This window comes from Onychostoma macrolepis, chromosome 23 (genome assembly GCF_012432095.1).
Source record: "Onychostoma macrolepis isolate SWU-2019 chromosome 23, ASM1243209v1, whole genome shotgun sequence".
Lineage (NCBI taxonomy): Eukaryota > Metazoa > Chordata > Actinopteri > Cypriniformes > Cyprinidae > Onychostoma > Onychostoma macrolepis.
The window spans coordinates 27,113,590-27,129,282 of NC_081177.1; the positions used below are offsets into that span (position 1 = coordinate 27,113,590).

Below are 15,693 nucleotides of genomic sequence, written 5' to 3' on the forward strand. Positions count from 1 at the left end.
AGAATGTTGCTGCTGTACAACAGATGAATTCCTGCCAAAATCCCTTCACCACTGTCTTATTTGATCGTTTATTTGCCTTTGTCTTGTTTGTTTCATAAATTTGAAATATGAGAATGTGTTTACCACAGAGTTCAAATAATTACAGGAATGTTCCAGGATCAAAACAAGCTCCATAGGCCGCATCTTTGGCATTCTGACGATATCACAGAAAATCATTTCCGTAAAACAAATAAAGAAGAAATAAAAATTATGCTTACAGTAACTCACTTACAATGAAACAGGATAAACATTAAAATACAAGCTGTTTTAAAAATACAATAATCAGTAGATATTGTATGTTAAAGGGATAATTCACCCAAAAATTAAAATACTCACGTCTTTCCAAATCTGTTTGACTTAATTTTGCAGAATGCAAAAAAAAGTAGTTTGAAAATTGTCTACGTTTCTGTTGTTGCTTTCCCCCTTCTATTAAATGAAAGGCATTTTTTTTGGGTGAACTGTCCCTTTAATGTGAAAAAAATCATTTATTAACCTTGTCTGTGTGAAGGTTTAACCATTCTTTCAACTTAATGCTCATTTAAACCCATTCACTTTCATGTGATATGTGCAATAATTCCAGAAAGCTTGTTTACAAACAGAGAAGTACAGAATTACTTCAGTAATTAAGCCTCAGTAACCTTCATCCACATGTAACAGTATTCCCACGTCTGAAAGGATGATTTAGAGAAAAAACACATATATTTGTACAAAAATATGAATATAAGTTCTTTAACAAATACACAAGCACCACATACTGCTTTCAAACCCTTCAGAACATCTTGCTTCATTGACTTCCTTTATAAGTGCATTACTGTAAACTCTTTTTATTGTGTTGTTTTCGTTAACGAGGGGCATGTCACAATTCATCCATGTGCTAATATCACTGATTCTGTCCGTGAACTTTTTTACAGATATCCCTCTGAGAATTCAGATGTGGGCTGTGTGACAGATGAAATGTAATACTGTATTTGTACAGTTAGCTAATATTCCTAGCATTGCACGGTTTAACTGCAGACAGTGTGACTGAATCCGTGAATCCTCAGGCTTCACAGAAATATTTATGAGGCTGTTATATCTCTATAAATGCAGCCATGCGATTGACAGTCATTTACGGTGGTCTGGTAGGAAATGCTGCGTCCATCATCTTGATTTCAGACGGCTGCATTGTTTATGAGTTATTCTCTCATGCCGTTTATGGGCTTTCTGAAATCCCTCCCTGATTGGCTGTTTGTGCTTATTCTCTGTTCTCAGGTGACCAATAAGGTGGAGCTGGAGCCCAGGCAGTTTATTGATTGGATGAGGCTGGAGCCACAGTCGATGGTCTGGCTTCCGGTTCTGCACAGAGTGGCGGCAGCGGAAACGGCCAAACACCAGGCCAAGTGCAATATCTGTAAAGAGTTCCCCATTGTGGGCTTCAGGTACACACACATACAGTAATGACTGTACATTATGAAGAAAAGAAGAACCTACGCAAACTCATGGTCAATGCAACAGATCTGAGAAGTATTCTGGCACACATTGAGAAGCATTGTACCAGACAAAGTGTGATATCAAGCAGATCTGTGAGAGATTTAAGACACACACACATGGGTACACGCCGTGCTGTCTGGGAGCAGAAAGGTTAGATTCACTCCTGAGGCTCAACATTCATCTAAATGTCAGCATCTGATAGCACTCTAAATAAGAGAGAGACTTATGAAAGAAACGGAGGACAGACGCATACGGTCTGTGCCATTAAGACTGTTCTCTGATCAGTTCTGACACTTTTAAAAGTTCAGCTCTAAACTAGCGCTGCCAGTGTTAACATTAACGTTTGAGATGAGTTTAGTACGTTTACTGTAAATGTAAACGTATATTTAAATAGATTTAAATATAATAAATAATAACATGGTATAGTAATAATAAAAATATTAATGTAGTTTATGTAATTTATAATTGGACACACAACAATCCCATAGTTGGACTTGGAATTTTATGGTTTATAGTGAAAAACAAGGTTAATTTATTTATAATCATTTAGAATTAAAAATAAAGATAATGATATATTGTATGTATTAATATTTTTGAATGTTAGTTAACAAAAATACAACTGTCCATTGTTAGTTAATTTCAGCTTGGGTCCATTAAATATTACCAGGTGCAAGTTTTGATTTTAATGTACTAATCTATTAGTAATTGTTGAAATTAACATTAGCCAAGATTAATAAATGCTTTAGAAATACTTTCAATAATTCATGTTGACTAATGTAGTTAATCAAAACTAATTAGTTTGTTACCATTATATGTAAAAGAAGTGTTGTATATAATAAATTAGCCATTAAAATGTTTAATTAATTAGTGCATTATAAGTAGTATAAACATTTAACAGAATTTTTTCATTTGCAGTCTTTGTATTATAGAATTTATCAATTGTTGAAGCTCAACTATATATCGGCTATATGTGAAACACTATTAATTGTAATGGTAAAAATCACCAGAAGACTGCAGTAAAATCAATAATTATAGCAGTAAAACATCTTTATTGCATTATAACGTATTAATATAATATTTAGTTTCTTTGCTTCAAAGGCGAGCCAGAATTTATTGTCAGCATTAATATCAGCCATGTACAGATATACAGCACCATAACTGCAGGTGAAACATAATGAAAGTGTGTGTTAGAGTGATGTCTCGTGTTTTAGTTCGTCGTCACAGCCTCCACAGTGTATTTTAAACAGCCACTGTGTGCTCCTGTCACAATAGGTGGTGACCTTTTCAAATGTCACGCATACATACATAATGCTTGTGTATTACTGATAATCCTGCCATATTTAGCATCTTTGGCTAAGTCGCACTGACAGCCTCCTCCATCTCTGGAGGACTGAGCGCATCAGACCACACCATCTCGTTGTCTGAGGTGTTTCTCTGAGGCAGAGATTCAGTCGGACGTTTGACGGAGGAGATACGGAAAGAGTTTTGTCAGTGATGGATAGTAGAGAAGACTGAATGGAACGAGAGAGAGAAAAACGGAGCAAAATAAAGTCCGAGTCAGTCAAGCTGGATTTATTGAGACCTGTGAAAAAAAGAAAAAGAAAAAAAATTGTGTAAATGGAGAAGAAATCCTGGGGCGTAATTCCGTTAAACTGATGAATTCACTCACAAAGCCATGCAAATGTAATTAATTGTTTGGCAGATTAACAGTTGTTAATTGTTAAAGCAGTAATCCACAAGAGGCTGTGCATTACAGTCATTCCCTCTGCGCCAACAAATGACTTTTTACAAGCGCTTTTGTAAATTGGTTCTGTGGTCCGAGAAGTGGTCTAGCGGGAATAGCGTGTGTAAGTGACACAAATTTAACGCAAGTTAAATTTGGCTTAAGCGATATCACCCCTCACTCTTACCTTTCTCACCTCTCTTGGCTCAGTCTTGATCAGTAAATATGTTGTATCTATTAAAGGTTTAATTAGATCATTCAAAGGGGATTGTCACTTGAACGTTAAATGACTAAACAACTTAGTCCACACTTTATGGACGTATGGGCCGTTCTAAAAACATGAGACGCAGTGCTCAGGAATGGTTTTATAAAGTTCCCCTATTATGGATTTTTGAAAATGAGCTTTCATGCAGTGTGTAACACAGCTCTAAGTGAATGAATACATCCTGCAAAGTTTTAAACCTGAAAGTGCACCGTGTATAAAGTTGTTGTGTCTCGAAAGAAAGAGTCGACTCTGAATTATTGAAACGAGTCGTTTTTAAATCAAATCCCAAGCCGTTTCATGTCGACATTAGCATATTGCATGAAAATTAGTTTCACTTACATTTTTATGGTTCTTCTGTAATTCCGTGGTGCTATTTATTATTGTACAATTTATTATCACGTAGCATCAATATTTTGGTAAATATTTAGGTCAGGTAAATTAATTCTATCATTAATAACGAAACACTGGGTTAGTACAGATCGTTTTTGTACTAATTTAGCATGTTTTAAGATATTTTGCTTTTGCAAAGATGGGAACATTCTAGAAGTTTCTGTAACATTCTGTAATATTTTCTGGAACATTCCAGAACATTGTGGGACTAATCATAAAAGACAAAAATCATTAAATGTACACAGATTAGCTTGTATAAGTTGTCAACTTTTTTTTTTTTCCACAAGCACTGTTAATGATACCCAAAAAAGTAATGTGATTTTCATATTCATGTCAAACTTCATAAAGAAATATTAAAAATAAAAGCAAAACAAAACTTAAAATAAAAATTGGTTATCGCAGTGCTTTTTTAAAATTATTTGATTATTGTTGTTTTGATGTGCCTTAGGACACCCATTACTGGCAATAAAATCACTGTAACGTGCAAAGTCTCAAGGCTTATTGTTTTATATTTCAATATCTTCTAACTTCATCAAATTGGATTTTAGATCAGAGATTCGTTTTATCCACAACTCGCAGAAACTAATATAAAAGCTCTTGACCGAAGTCATGATGGCGTGATATTTAGTCATTCTCAGCAGGGTCCTCAGTGTTATATTGTGCTTTCAGATGGGCCGCCCCAGAGAGAAAAGGAGCTGTTTTGGAAAATTCAGCAGCTTTTTACTGTCGTATCATTAATGCAGCAGTGCGGTGGAAATATTGCACACTGGAGGAATTATATTCTATTGAATTTGCATTTCCTGGAGAGACCAGAAGAAACCAAAAACAAACAACACATAGTGTGCGGTCCTCCTCCACATTCAATTTACATTTATATGAAGAAAATCGTTGAAATAAAAACACTTCTAAACTGTGTGGTAATGATGTTATTGAATCAAGCGTGACGTGACTGGAGTGAATGAGTATTCTCAAGAGGACTGTCAGTTTCAGACAAATTCAGTAACAAGTGGATAATAGTTTGACAAAACTACAGAATGGCTAATTTGGAGTTAATGGGTATAATGAATCCAAAAAATGATGTCAATTTTGGGTAAAACCGAAAAGTTCATGCTGCTTTTCCATACATTGAAGACCTATCATAATAATTGTCAGTTTTCTTTCTCTCTTTGCAGATATCGCAGTTTGAAGCACTTCAACTATGACGTTTGCCAGAGTTGTTTCTTCTCTGGTCGCACAGCGAAGGGTCATAAACTGAACTACCCCATGGTGGAGTACTGCACACCGGTGAGTTAGCAGCGCCTGAACGTCTGCCCCTCTCGTACAATCTCTCTCGACCCATCAAATCAAGGCATGTGTAATGAAGCTCGCAAATTGGAGCTCATAAAAGAGACATTTTGCATGAATGGGCATTACAGTGGGCATTCAGTGGTAAAGCTGTGGCTCTGTTCCAAAACCTGAGATGCCTTCATGTCTACTGTCTACAAAGGCAGCTGCCTTTCAAGACAGCAACCTATCTGGAATGAAACCATGTAACTAATTTGAAACGCTCTACATACCAAGATAACAGGAAGTGTTTTCAGAACTTTGGCTGACATTCTGGCAAGGTTCTCTCAAAGTTATGAACAAACGCTCTTCCAGTAAAATTAATGGAATGTTAGCACATTTATTTATATAACATTCATGGAACTTTTTTTCTGAAATGTTTTAGAAACATCACTGCTTACTGTAGGGCCCTATGATATGTATTATTTTTTCCCAAATTCCGTTGTTGTTTTTTTGTTTTGTTTTTTCCAAATTCCATTTTTCCCGTTTTTTTTTTCCATTTGCATTTTTCTAGACTCTGTTTTAATGGTTAAATAAAAAATGTTTTAATCAAAAAGCATGTCTAATTAAGTGAAATCATGACATTTACACACATTAACAGCAATTTATTAAAAAGTTTAACAAAAATTACATTTTTACGGTACTATGAAATTTTATTTTTAGTGATTTCTTTTTTAAGGAATGTTGTGCATTTACATTTTTCAGGTAAATAAATCTGGTATATTTTTTTGCTAAAAAAATAATAATTTGGTAAATATTCCTTAAAAAACTATGTTTTAATAATAATTTTATTAGTAGTAGTCGTAGTACTATTATTACGTTAAGCGATTTATTTTTGTCACAGTTTCTTCAAGTAAAACTGAACTTTTATTTTGACGGGTAGCTGTGAAGGCCTTTAAGTTTCATAGTTTTTTTCTCAAAAGAAATGGCAAAATGTTCACAAAGTGACTCAGAGCAGTTCTAAAGGTTATGTTCATGTATTTATGTCCTCATTTAGTGCTGAAAACACTGTGTGTAGTAAACAAAACTACGCGTCTGTGCCATTCATTCACACAGAGACATGCAGGAAATGCAGAATTTATATTTAAATAGTACTTTTGTGGCTTAATATTCACAGACACTAAGTCCATATTGCATTTTGATTTAAGTTTACTGACCTACTTTTGATTTGTCCATTCAAAATTTGACAAATTCCGTGACATTCCGTGTTATACAGTAAATTCCGTTTTTATAACTGGATTCCGTGATTCTGTCCGTGTTTTCCTCACTGTGGAAATCATAGGGCGCCATTACTACTTCAGAATGTTCAAAGCAAACATTCAGAAGTAACATTCCCGTAATGTTTTCAAAGGAGCGTTCCCTTAATGTTTTTGCTAACATTTGCATAAAACAAGACTCAAATTCAGAAATAATGTTTCCATAACTTAATGGGAACCCTATCAAACATGTTTTTGTTAGCTGGCTAGGTGGCAACTTCTCATGCGAAACACACTGAGTATTGGACTCATGGTTGATTTCAGGTATAGGGTTTGATATTAGCTTGTGGCTAATAAGCTAAGCTAACGATATTGCGATAAGCTTACAACACAGTACTCTGAAAAAATATTGTCTATAAAGTACATTTTTAATTCAGTGAAGAACACATGCTGCCTTATAATCGTATCTCTCATAGGAGATGTAATCCTGCTAACTACTCTTTGGAAGAGCCTTAGCATCAGCAGCACATCTATTGAGTTTTTATCCAGCTGGGACTGTGATGTGTGATCGGTGAGCAGCAGCTCACGGTACGAGAGTAATGGCGAAGGTTAGTTTCTCCTCCACCGCTGCAGGCGAGATGGAGAGTAGTTAAAACTCAGAGGGCCTTGATCTATTAGCGTCACTGGCAGGATTTCCTCCCACCTCCACAACACAAGCTCTGTGAAACCTGAAATTTAAGGTGTTCAATTCAACAGTTCCGTTTCAGAGCGTGAAATTGAAAAGCTGTCACTGTCATTCATCAGCATGACAAAAGGTAAACAAATTTATTTTTGCTCTCTTCGCAAATTTAGTGAAGTTACACTGAATAATGATACAACTTTAAAAAAAAAATTAACTGGCGCTTAAGCAAAGAAATGTTGCCTTTTCTTTAGTCATATCAAGTGCAGTATTTTCCATCCAGTAGATGGTTCAGCTCCAGATTAAGCTGTTTTTTGTGTAGTGTAGTAAAGTGGTTCAACAAAAGTTTGTAGGTTCAAACCTAGGGATGTAACGATGCACTCTGAGCCGGCTGAAAGTCGATACAAATATGTGACGATTCAAATCGGTTGAGATGTAAAACGAATTGCGATACAGTTGGGGGTGGGCGTTTACTGTATATGAATGCATCTCTGAGGGGAACTGACTTCTTCTAGTGTTAATTTTGGCAGCCATTTTTAATTTAGTCTTAGTCCTCAAATATACGTTTTAGTTATCATATTTAGTCAACCTTGTCATGTTTTTGTTTAGTCAAGTTTTAGTCAACGAAATGTCTGATCATTTTAGTCTAGGTTTATTCAATTCAATTCAAGTTTATTTGTATTGTGTTTTTTACGATACAAATCATTGCAAAGCAGCTTTACAGGAAATTAAGTTTCTACAATATATTTATGTTTTTGTAGAAACTCAATATATTTAACATATGGCAAAATTTGGTAATTCTGTATATTGTCTGAGGGTTGGCATCCTCTAAGGGGTTGGCATCATCTCTTCTCAGGTGTTTGGTCATCTCAGATCATTTAAGGGTTTTAGTCAATGAAATCATTATTTTCGCCATGCTGTATAATGGTAAAACTGATCAAAAATTATTTTTGCTCAAAATTAGAATTGTAATGATTACTTTTGCAATTTCAGGTACTGCACTTTCACCAGTAAGCAAAAATTAATAGAATGTGAATGGTTGCCAGATTGCATAAGCAAAACACTGGGCAGAAAATGTATCCTTGTAACAGAGAAGCTCTGATTCGGTAATTTGAACTCTTGATATCTGGCAACCGCACTCATGAAAGCTCGCGTAGTAGAGGCGTTTACATCAAAAATAAAAATACGAAAATAAAAAGTTCTTATTTATTTAAGTTTTTAAAATAGATCAAGTTTTTATTTATTTATTTATTTTTTATACATTTTAGTCTTGTCTTTTTATTGTCAATAAAAATGGCATGTTTATACACAGTAGTCATAGTTATCGTTTATTAACTTTATTCTCGTCTTGTCATCTTGTTTTAGTCATGGGAAAAAAGCTCGTCAACGAACATTTTTCAGTTTTCAGAAGCTACGAGAATACTTTTTGTGCATATATGTGACTTTTCTCTCTTATTCACCAAAGAGAACTCTATCACCAACTTTAAGCTCCAGAAAGCATCATAAAAGTGGTCCATAAGTCTTCTGAAACTTTGTGTGAAAAACAAAAAAAAGAGAGAGAGAAAATCACTCAGTACTTTTGACTGAATCACATTTCTATCTTTATTTAGAATTAGTTTATTCATACATTGAAGACTATGCAGTGTTTGAGTTTTATATTTGATTATTCAATTTCTGTATTTTTTCTTACTACCTCAATTTTGAATCGAATCGTGACCTTAAGAATCAATTTGAATCAAATGATGAGGTATCGAGATTCCCACCCCTAGAAAAACAGACTATGTAGTTCCTAAAGCTCATAGGATATGCACATATTCAAACATTACAGAAATGGCTGAGCCACTATTGTGACTTTGAACAAAGCATTTAACCCCAGGGTACTCCATGTGGATCGCTTCTGTAATAGTTTATGGTGCTGTTCTATGAAGCATCACATAAAATACCACTGGCCCCAGAATATCAATCACAAGTGTGATATTACTTTTATACAATGGTTCTATAAAGAAGTTGTTGATATCAAGTGACATTTCCAACACAATATGGCTGGCTCTTTTTGTTTCACCAACAAAAATGGTTTACAATGTTGTGAGCTGTAGAATTGTAATTCTAGTTGAGAGAAGTGATACAGTGAAACGTTTGAGTGCACAGACAACAACGCTCGGCCTATTAAATTACTAGACCAGAACTAACAGTTTTATAATAAGATTGTGTTGACAGCGCTGAGCTAGAAACTGCTTTCTGAAGCCCACCAACCACTACTTAACATTATCAAGTGACTGATTTATTGTTCTTTGTTTGGATGTAAACTCTCGTTTCCCCATCATCTCTTTCCAGTCATTGGTTCGCTCTGTTTTTTGATTGGCGTTCAGCAGGGCAGCAGTAATCCTGAATTCATCACTCCTGTCAGACCTCTATCACACAGACCACCAGCAGTTGTGAAATGTCCACACACCTTCATCTTGACAGGAAGACAATGCCTTTCATTTCCTTTCAAGCTGATGCATCCCAGACACCACACTCTAGAAACACACACACATAAGAATAAAACAAATTTACCTTCGATTCAACAGCAAATACGGTCATCAGCATTCGGAGAACAGAAGATCAATATTGAAAAGAATATGCTTTTGTGGCCCTCGGTTGGGCTGTTACGCCGTTATTGCTTTTTCATTGTGGTGATATTGCTTTTTGTTGTTGTGATATGGTTTTTATTAGTTGTGGGATACAAAGACTTTCTTTAGCCCACTGTCAGAGTAAATGAGTAATGTGCTGTGTTCAACTCGCGCTTTCAGCTGGAACTTTTTCAACCCTTTTTAAAAGGAAAGCTTCACCCAAACATGGAAAAACACCATTTATTAACATTTACTCATGTTATTATATTTGTCTGTTTGATTTGTTTTTTCTTTTTCAACGGTGAAAACCCAATTGATACAAGCAGTTTTTGAGAACAAGATTCTGTCTGCTCATGTTTACTCAATAAGGCCAGTTGAAAGTATGTAGTTTTGGGGTATCAAGCTCAAAAAAGCTCCATAATTGCACCATACTAGACTTGTATCTTTGTTGCAATATATCATTATTGATGAAAACAATGATATTTAAAAACATAAATATTGATATACTACACATACTGTGAAAATATCATTAAAAAATAAAACTCTGTTTGACCCTCCAACGTACCAGATGGCAGTATTGCAATTTTATGCTGGTTGCCGCCAATCATAAAATGGAAAAACAATTAATTCTGTATGGACATCCCAGTCTGCAGTAATTGCTGATCAACAACAATTTTGTACAGTTATGGCTACAAACTATTTCTCCAGACTCGTATTTTGAATGTGATTTACTAGCCAAAAAAAAAAAAAAAAACATTATAGTAATATTACCGTTATTAATTATTTTGGCTATGATAATCATATAGTGAAAATCTGATATCATGACAGCCCTAATTCAAAGTCTTTAAATGCTATATGATAGTTATGTGAGAAAAGACAGAAATGTAAGTGCTAATTTAAAGAAAATCTGTCTTCCATCTGTGATCTCAAAGGCAATTTGCAATTCAACATAATCTACATATAACTTGGTGTTTTGAACACATTTACATGTTTCACATCATTATTGGGTAAAATATATATATTTCTACACCAAATTTGTCTATGTTGCATATGAGATTTGAGATATTTCTCACACAAAAGGCTAAAAAAAAACAATTTAAAAAAATGCATTGATAAGGTAATTGGCTGTTGTAAATATGATTTTCTATCCTTCAGCCTACATGTTGAACTTTTGAGTGGTCATGAGATCTGAAGTTCAAAAGTTCTGTTGGTCTTTGGTTTATTAGACCAAACCGGAGAGACCGAATCCCTCTGTAATGCATGGGCTGTCACATCCTAGTTTCTCGGCTGGTCTTCCAGTCTGCAGCAGAAATACGATTTGATTGGTGAATATGTGCAGATTAGGAAGACTTTGTGTGGAGACGCAGACAGAGGAATCCTGGACTGAAACACCTTGCTCGGCTCAGTAGACAAATGGAGAATGAGATGAGTGTGGATGGACCGATCAGTGCTGGATCTGTGTGCTTGAGAGAAAGAAGTATAGCAGTGATGGGCTAATGAGCTCTGTGCGCTCTCATTATACTGCATTTCACTCAAACTGACCTAAAACGCATGTGTATACTTGTGTGTGCATACTGCTTGTGTCTGCTAACACCTCTGCTGCTAATTTTATGCCCTTCTAAATATAAAGGAGTGGAAACTTGTGTTTTCAGGTCAGAGATACTATGTAAAGAACCTTCAGCCGCAATTCCCATTTGTTAGCAAAGCAATGGTGCAAGTGTGTATTTGTATGTCACCTAATTAGAGGAAATATGAGCTGTACCTTCTGGATGGCATCCAAGGCTTTGCTATTGTATGCGGTTGCTAGTGTATTCTGGGATGGTTTTTGAGTAGTTGTCTTTCTGGCCCAGATAAAAGATTTCACTGCCAAGTCTTTGTGGTAGAGACTCAGAGAGATCAGAATATCACAATGTAAGTCATAACATTTTTGTTTGGTGAAAATAGGCACAACTCTAGGTTTTCATTCTTATAATACCAGAACATGCAACTGTTTTGTCAGTAGATGTATGTTGATATTCAACACTTTGGGAGAGATTTTTTTTATTATTCAGCAAGGATGCAAAAATAAAAATCATAGGTGACAACACATTTATAATGTTATAAAAGATTTATATTTCAAATAAATGCTATTCCTTTCAACTTTTTATGCATCAGATAAACTTTTCTTCAAAAATATGAAGCAGCACAACTGTTTTCAACATTGACAATAATTAGAAGCGTTTCTTGAGCAGCAAATCAGAATATTTGAATGATTTCTGAAGGATCATGTGACACTGAAGACTGGAGTAATGATGCTGACAATTCAGCTTTGTATGACAGAAAAAAATTACATTTTAAAATATATTCACACAGAAAATAGTTGTGTAATTGTAATAATATTTCACAATATTGCTGTTTTTACTGTATTTTTGATCAAATAACTGCAGCCTTGGTGAGAAACTTTCTTACAGATAAATTCTTACCCCAAAACTTTTGAACAGTATTTTAGATGTAAATTGTAAATTTGGTTGGGTTTTATTTTGATGAGAGGAATAATAATAGCTTTGTTCTTTAAACAACTGGTAAAGAAAAGATTCAGAGTGAAACCCATAAATATTTCCTGCCAACGCCTACACAGCAAAGTTTAATACTGGAGGTTCAAACCACTGGTGATTCAGCCTTAATTGTGTTAAAGTTGCTTTGAACAATCGTTAATAAAGTAAATCCACTTCCTCATCCATCATCTGTGTGCCTCTCTCATTTTCAGACCACCTCAGGAGAAGACATGCGAGATTTCACCAAAGTCTTAAAAAACAAGTTCCGCTCAAAGAAGTATTTCGCCAAGCACCCTCGCCTGGGATACCTGCCCGTCCAGACGGTCCTCGAAGGAGACAACATGGAAACGTAAGCATCTTGAAAGAGAATAGAATCGTTCTCTGTGTGTTGCAATTGTTTGAATTTGACTCTCCGCAGGCTTTGGCTTTCTGCCTCCTCCAATCATTATCTGTCTTCACCCGGAGAGCTTTTACAGCCTTCACGCAATGAGCTTATTCACATTGCAAGGTTTGAAGAACTATTGAGAAGTGTGAAAAATGGTGACTGATTTCTTTTCTGAGTAGAAGTCCTGAAATCGGAGAAAAAGACAGGATTTAAAAGAAGTAAAATGCCAAGGCTAACACACTGTACTATTAAAAACTGAAATGCTGAGATGTCATTATTTGCGGTGTTTTAAGTAGTTGTCTGTCAGGTGTTTGCTAAACAGGTTTTTAGTATGGAGTCCTGTGCAAGAAATCATTGAATTTGCTTCAAAATGGTTCTCCGGCGATGACAGCTGGCCTTTTGAATTCTGCCAAAGTCCACACATTGTTGGTTTCCACGCATTGGGTTTGAAATTCCAGCTTGAATTGAATGATACGCCACATTAGTAATCAAGCCTCAGCCTCACACACCTTGAATATAGGCTGCTCAGCGCTGCTGTTCAAATGTTATCATGTCAACACGTCTCGCTTCATAGTGCTGATTTTCTGTCTGTACAGAAATGTTGATATATCTTGAAATATATCCTCTACATAGAGGCCTGTGCTGCGGTGTGAAAACGGCAGTGAATAGCTTTTCTAAACGCTCTAATTAAATTAGCCGCTCTCTACTCTAAAGATTCCAGCTGGTTGTGATCTCTGTTCCAAATCCTAGAAGGTTTTGTCTTGCTTTCTACTGCTGACCTTCTAAAGGTGTGCCAGATTTGTCTGCAAAAAAGGTCCATTGTCTATTTCAATAGTGTGGCAATGTATGATGCACAGAATTTGTGTAGGGAACTTTTCCACCCTTGTGCAAAACTCCTAATGACTGGAATTCACCAGCAAAATTTCACTGAGCAGAAAGAAATGTAAACGCGCCAGGAATAGTTCAGCAAAAAAAATAAAAATTTGTATTTTGAAGAACCAAACAGTTGTTGGTCCCCATTGACTTCCATAATAGAAATACTATGGAAGGCAATGGGGACCATCAACTGTTTGATTATCAACCATTCTTCAAAATATCTTATTTTATGCTCAACATAAGAAAGAAACTCATGCAGGTTTGGAACAACATGAGGGTGAGTAAATTATGACACAATTTTTATTTTTGGGTGAACTGTCCCTTTAAGGGAGTGTCATAACTCAAGTAGAACCCGTTAAATAATTATTTGAAGGCTATGAACAAAGATATGTCACACATATCTCTCACTTTCAGTTGAACAAACTCAACGATATTCAAGTTTATGGCATACAGTAGTTCGTTTAGCAGAATGCAAACACACGTATTAGATTTTAATAATTAATTAATTATATTTAATAGACCCTTTTGGACTGTGATGCATTTCCACAGTAAATTGTAAATACAGCAATTTTTTTATATATTAAAAAATATATATATATATATTTGTAACACTATACTTTGTGTTGTATTACCTTGGCATTAAATTACAGAAAACTTACCGGCCGCCATCGGAGTGTTTTTAATACAACAGTGGCAGCATTAAGAATGCTAAGAAAAGCTATTGTGAATTTTTTCTTTTGCTTTTGAGGCAAATGGAAATGCAAGAATTATATTTGTTGTAGTTTCCTCTCACCACAATATGATGACTTCTGCTGCTGAGAACCCTGGGAATGTGAAAAGGGCTCATAATCAACATTTATCTCATTTTGCCTGCCAAATTGCATGGATTTTTTTCCAGCGAATTTGTCGCAATACATTTTCCGCTAAAGATACATGCGATGCCGGCTTAGAATTTGAACAAAAGAAGGCATCTTGGAAGGCAGAGCGATTATGTAGCCTATCTTGTGCCTCCCTGTTGGGAACGTGCCTACTGTATGATGCCTCAAAATGCCGCCCCAGGCAGTTCAGTGTTTTTGGAACAGAGCCCAAGTGCGGCCAATTCAAGAAAATAAAGAGCTATGCAGTTCCCACTTCAGCCTTATCTCCATACTACCGTTGATTAAGGCACTTCTGGTTTTCCAGTGGGACCATTTCGTGAATTTGTGTCAGAAAGGAGCTGCTGCTAAATGACAGAGAACTGCAGATGACCTATTTCTTCAGTTGGTGCTGATTATAAATCCGAAATGACTGCTCGCGCTGCACAGGCTTCCTGTCGTTCCACGTTAGCGTGACGTTCAGCCGATCTGAGCGTCGGTGATAGCAGACAGTTTTATGTAACGTTTGATTTTCAGGTTTCTGAACAGACGTGCTGCGGTGAGCACCAGCATGAGTAAACTCCATCGCCACATGTCAGATTTAACAAAGAGTGATGACCGTGCTTGAAATATATTCAGAGCGCTTTCTAAAAGCGAAATGAATGCGCACAGTGTTTGGTTTTCTTGAAATTCTGAAGCGCCAGGGGATATTGACCGATTTTTTATTAGCGAGCCCGTGTTTGTTGACTCTGTCAGCACTAATTTACAGAATCCCTCGTTACTTTGAGTCCAGTGCTCTGTACACTGTGATACACCAAACCAGCCATTTAACAGCCCAGATAACTGGAGCGTATTGTCTTTGACACGGCTCATATTTCTCCCTCTTCAACCGAACTGAAAGTCGACATGAAATCATAATAGACTCTCTTTTGTGTTCTTAATACACTTTCGCGGTCAAACAAATCATCAGCAGTGGGGATCATGTGCATCTCCATAACTGAGATAACATAATGCGATATGCCCCGCTTTCAAAATAATAAAAGTATAACTCATATGCTAATAATATATAAATAAATAGTTTTACCAATGCAACTATGTTTATAAATGATGCATCGCGATACAAATATCAACTTGTACCCGATGCACACTTTTTTGAAACGATGCATTGCATCGTTAACTTTTATGCAGATGCATCAATGCGAATCTTACCGTCCCTTATCAGCGCACATTATTCCATAGAAAAAAGAAAACGTTAGCCACCAAAATGTAAAAACGGAAACAACTTTCCTCCTGTCCAGGTTACTAGCTGTAAAGTTGCAATGTAATGGAAAGAGGGCTGGATCTTTT

General features: G+C 35.8%; 1 protein-coding gene across 7 annotated transcripts in view; it reads left to right on the plus strand.

The window, feature by feature from the left end:
- Nucleotides 1–15,693, plus strand: part of LOC131531755 (utrophin-like) — a 248,003-nt gene that overhangs the window by 201,618 nt on the left and 30,692 nt on the right. For all 7 annotated transcript variants that reach the window (XM_058762784.1, XM_058762788.1, XM_058762786.1 and 4 more), the window contains 3 exons: nucleotides 1,291–1,457; nucleotides 5,060–5,171; nucleotides 12,444–12,580. In XM_058762784.1, coding sequence (XP_058618767.1) covers nucleotides 1,291–1,457; nucleotides 5,060–5,171; nucleotides 12,444–12,580 — 416 coding nt within the window. The remainder of the gene's footprint in view (nucleotides 1–1,290; nucleotides 1,458–5,059; nucleotides 5,172–12,443; nucleotides 12,581–15,693) is intronic.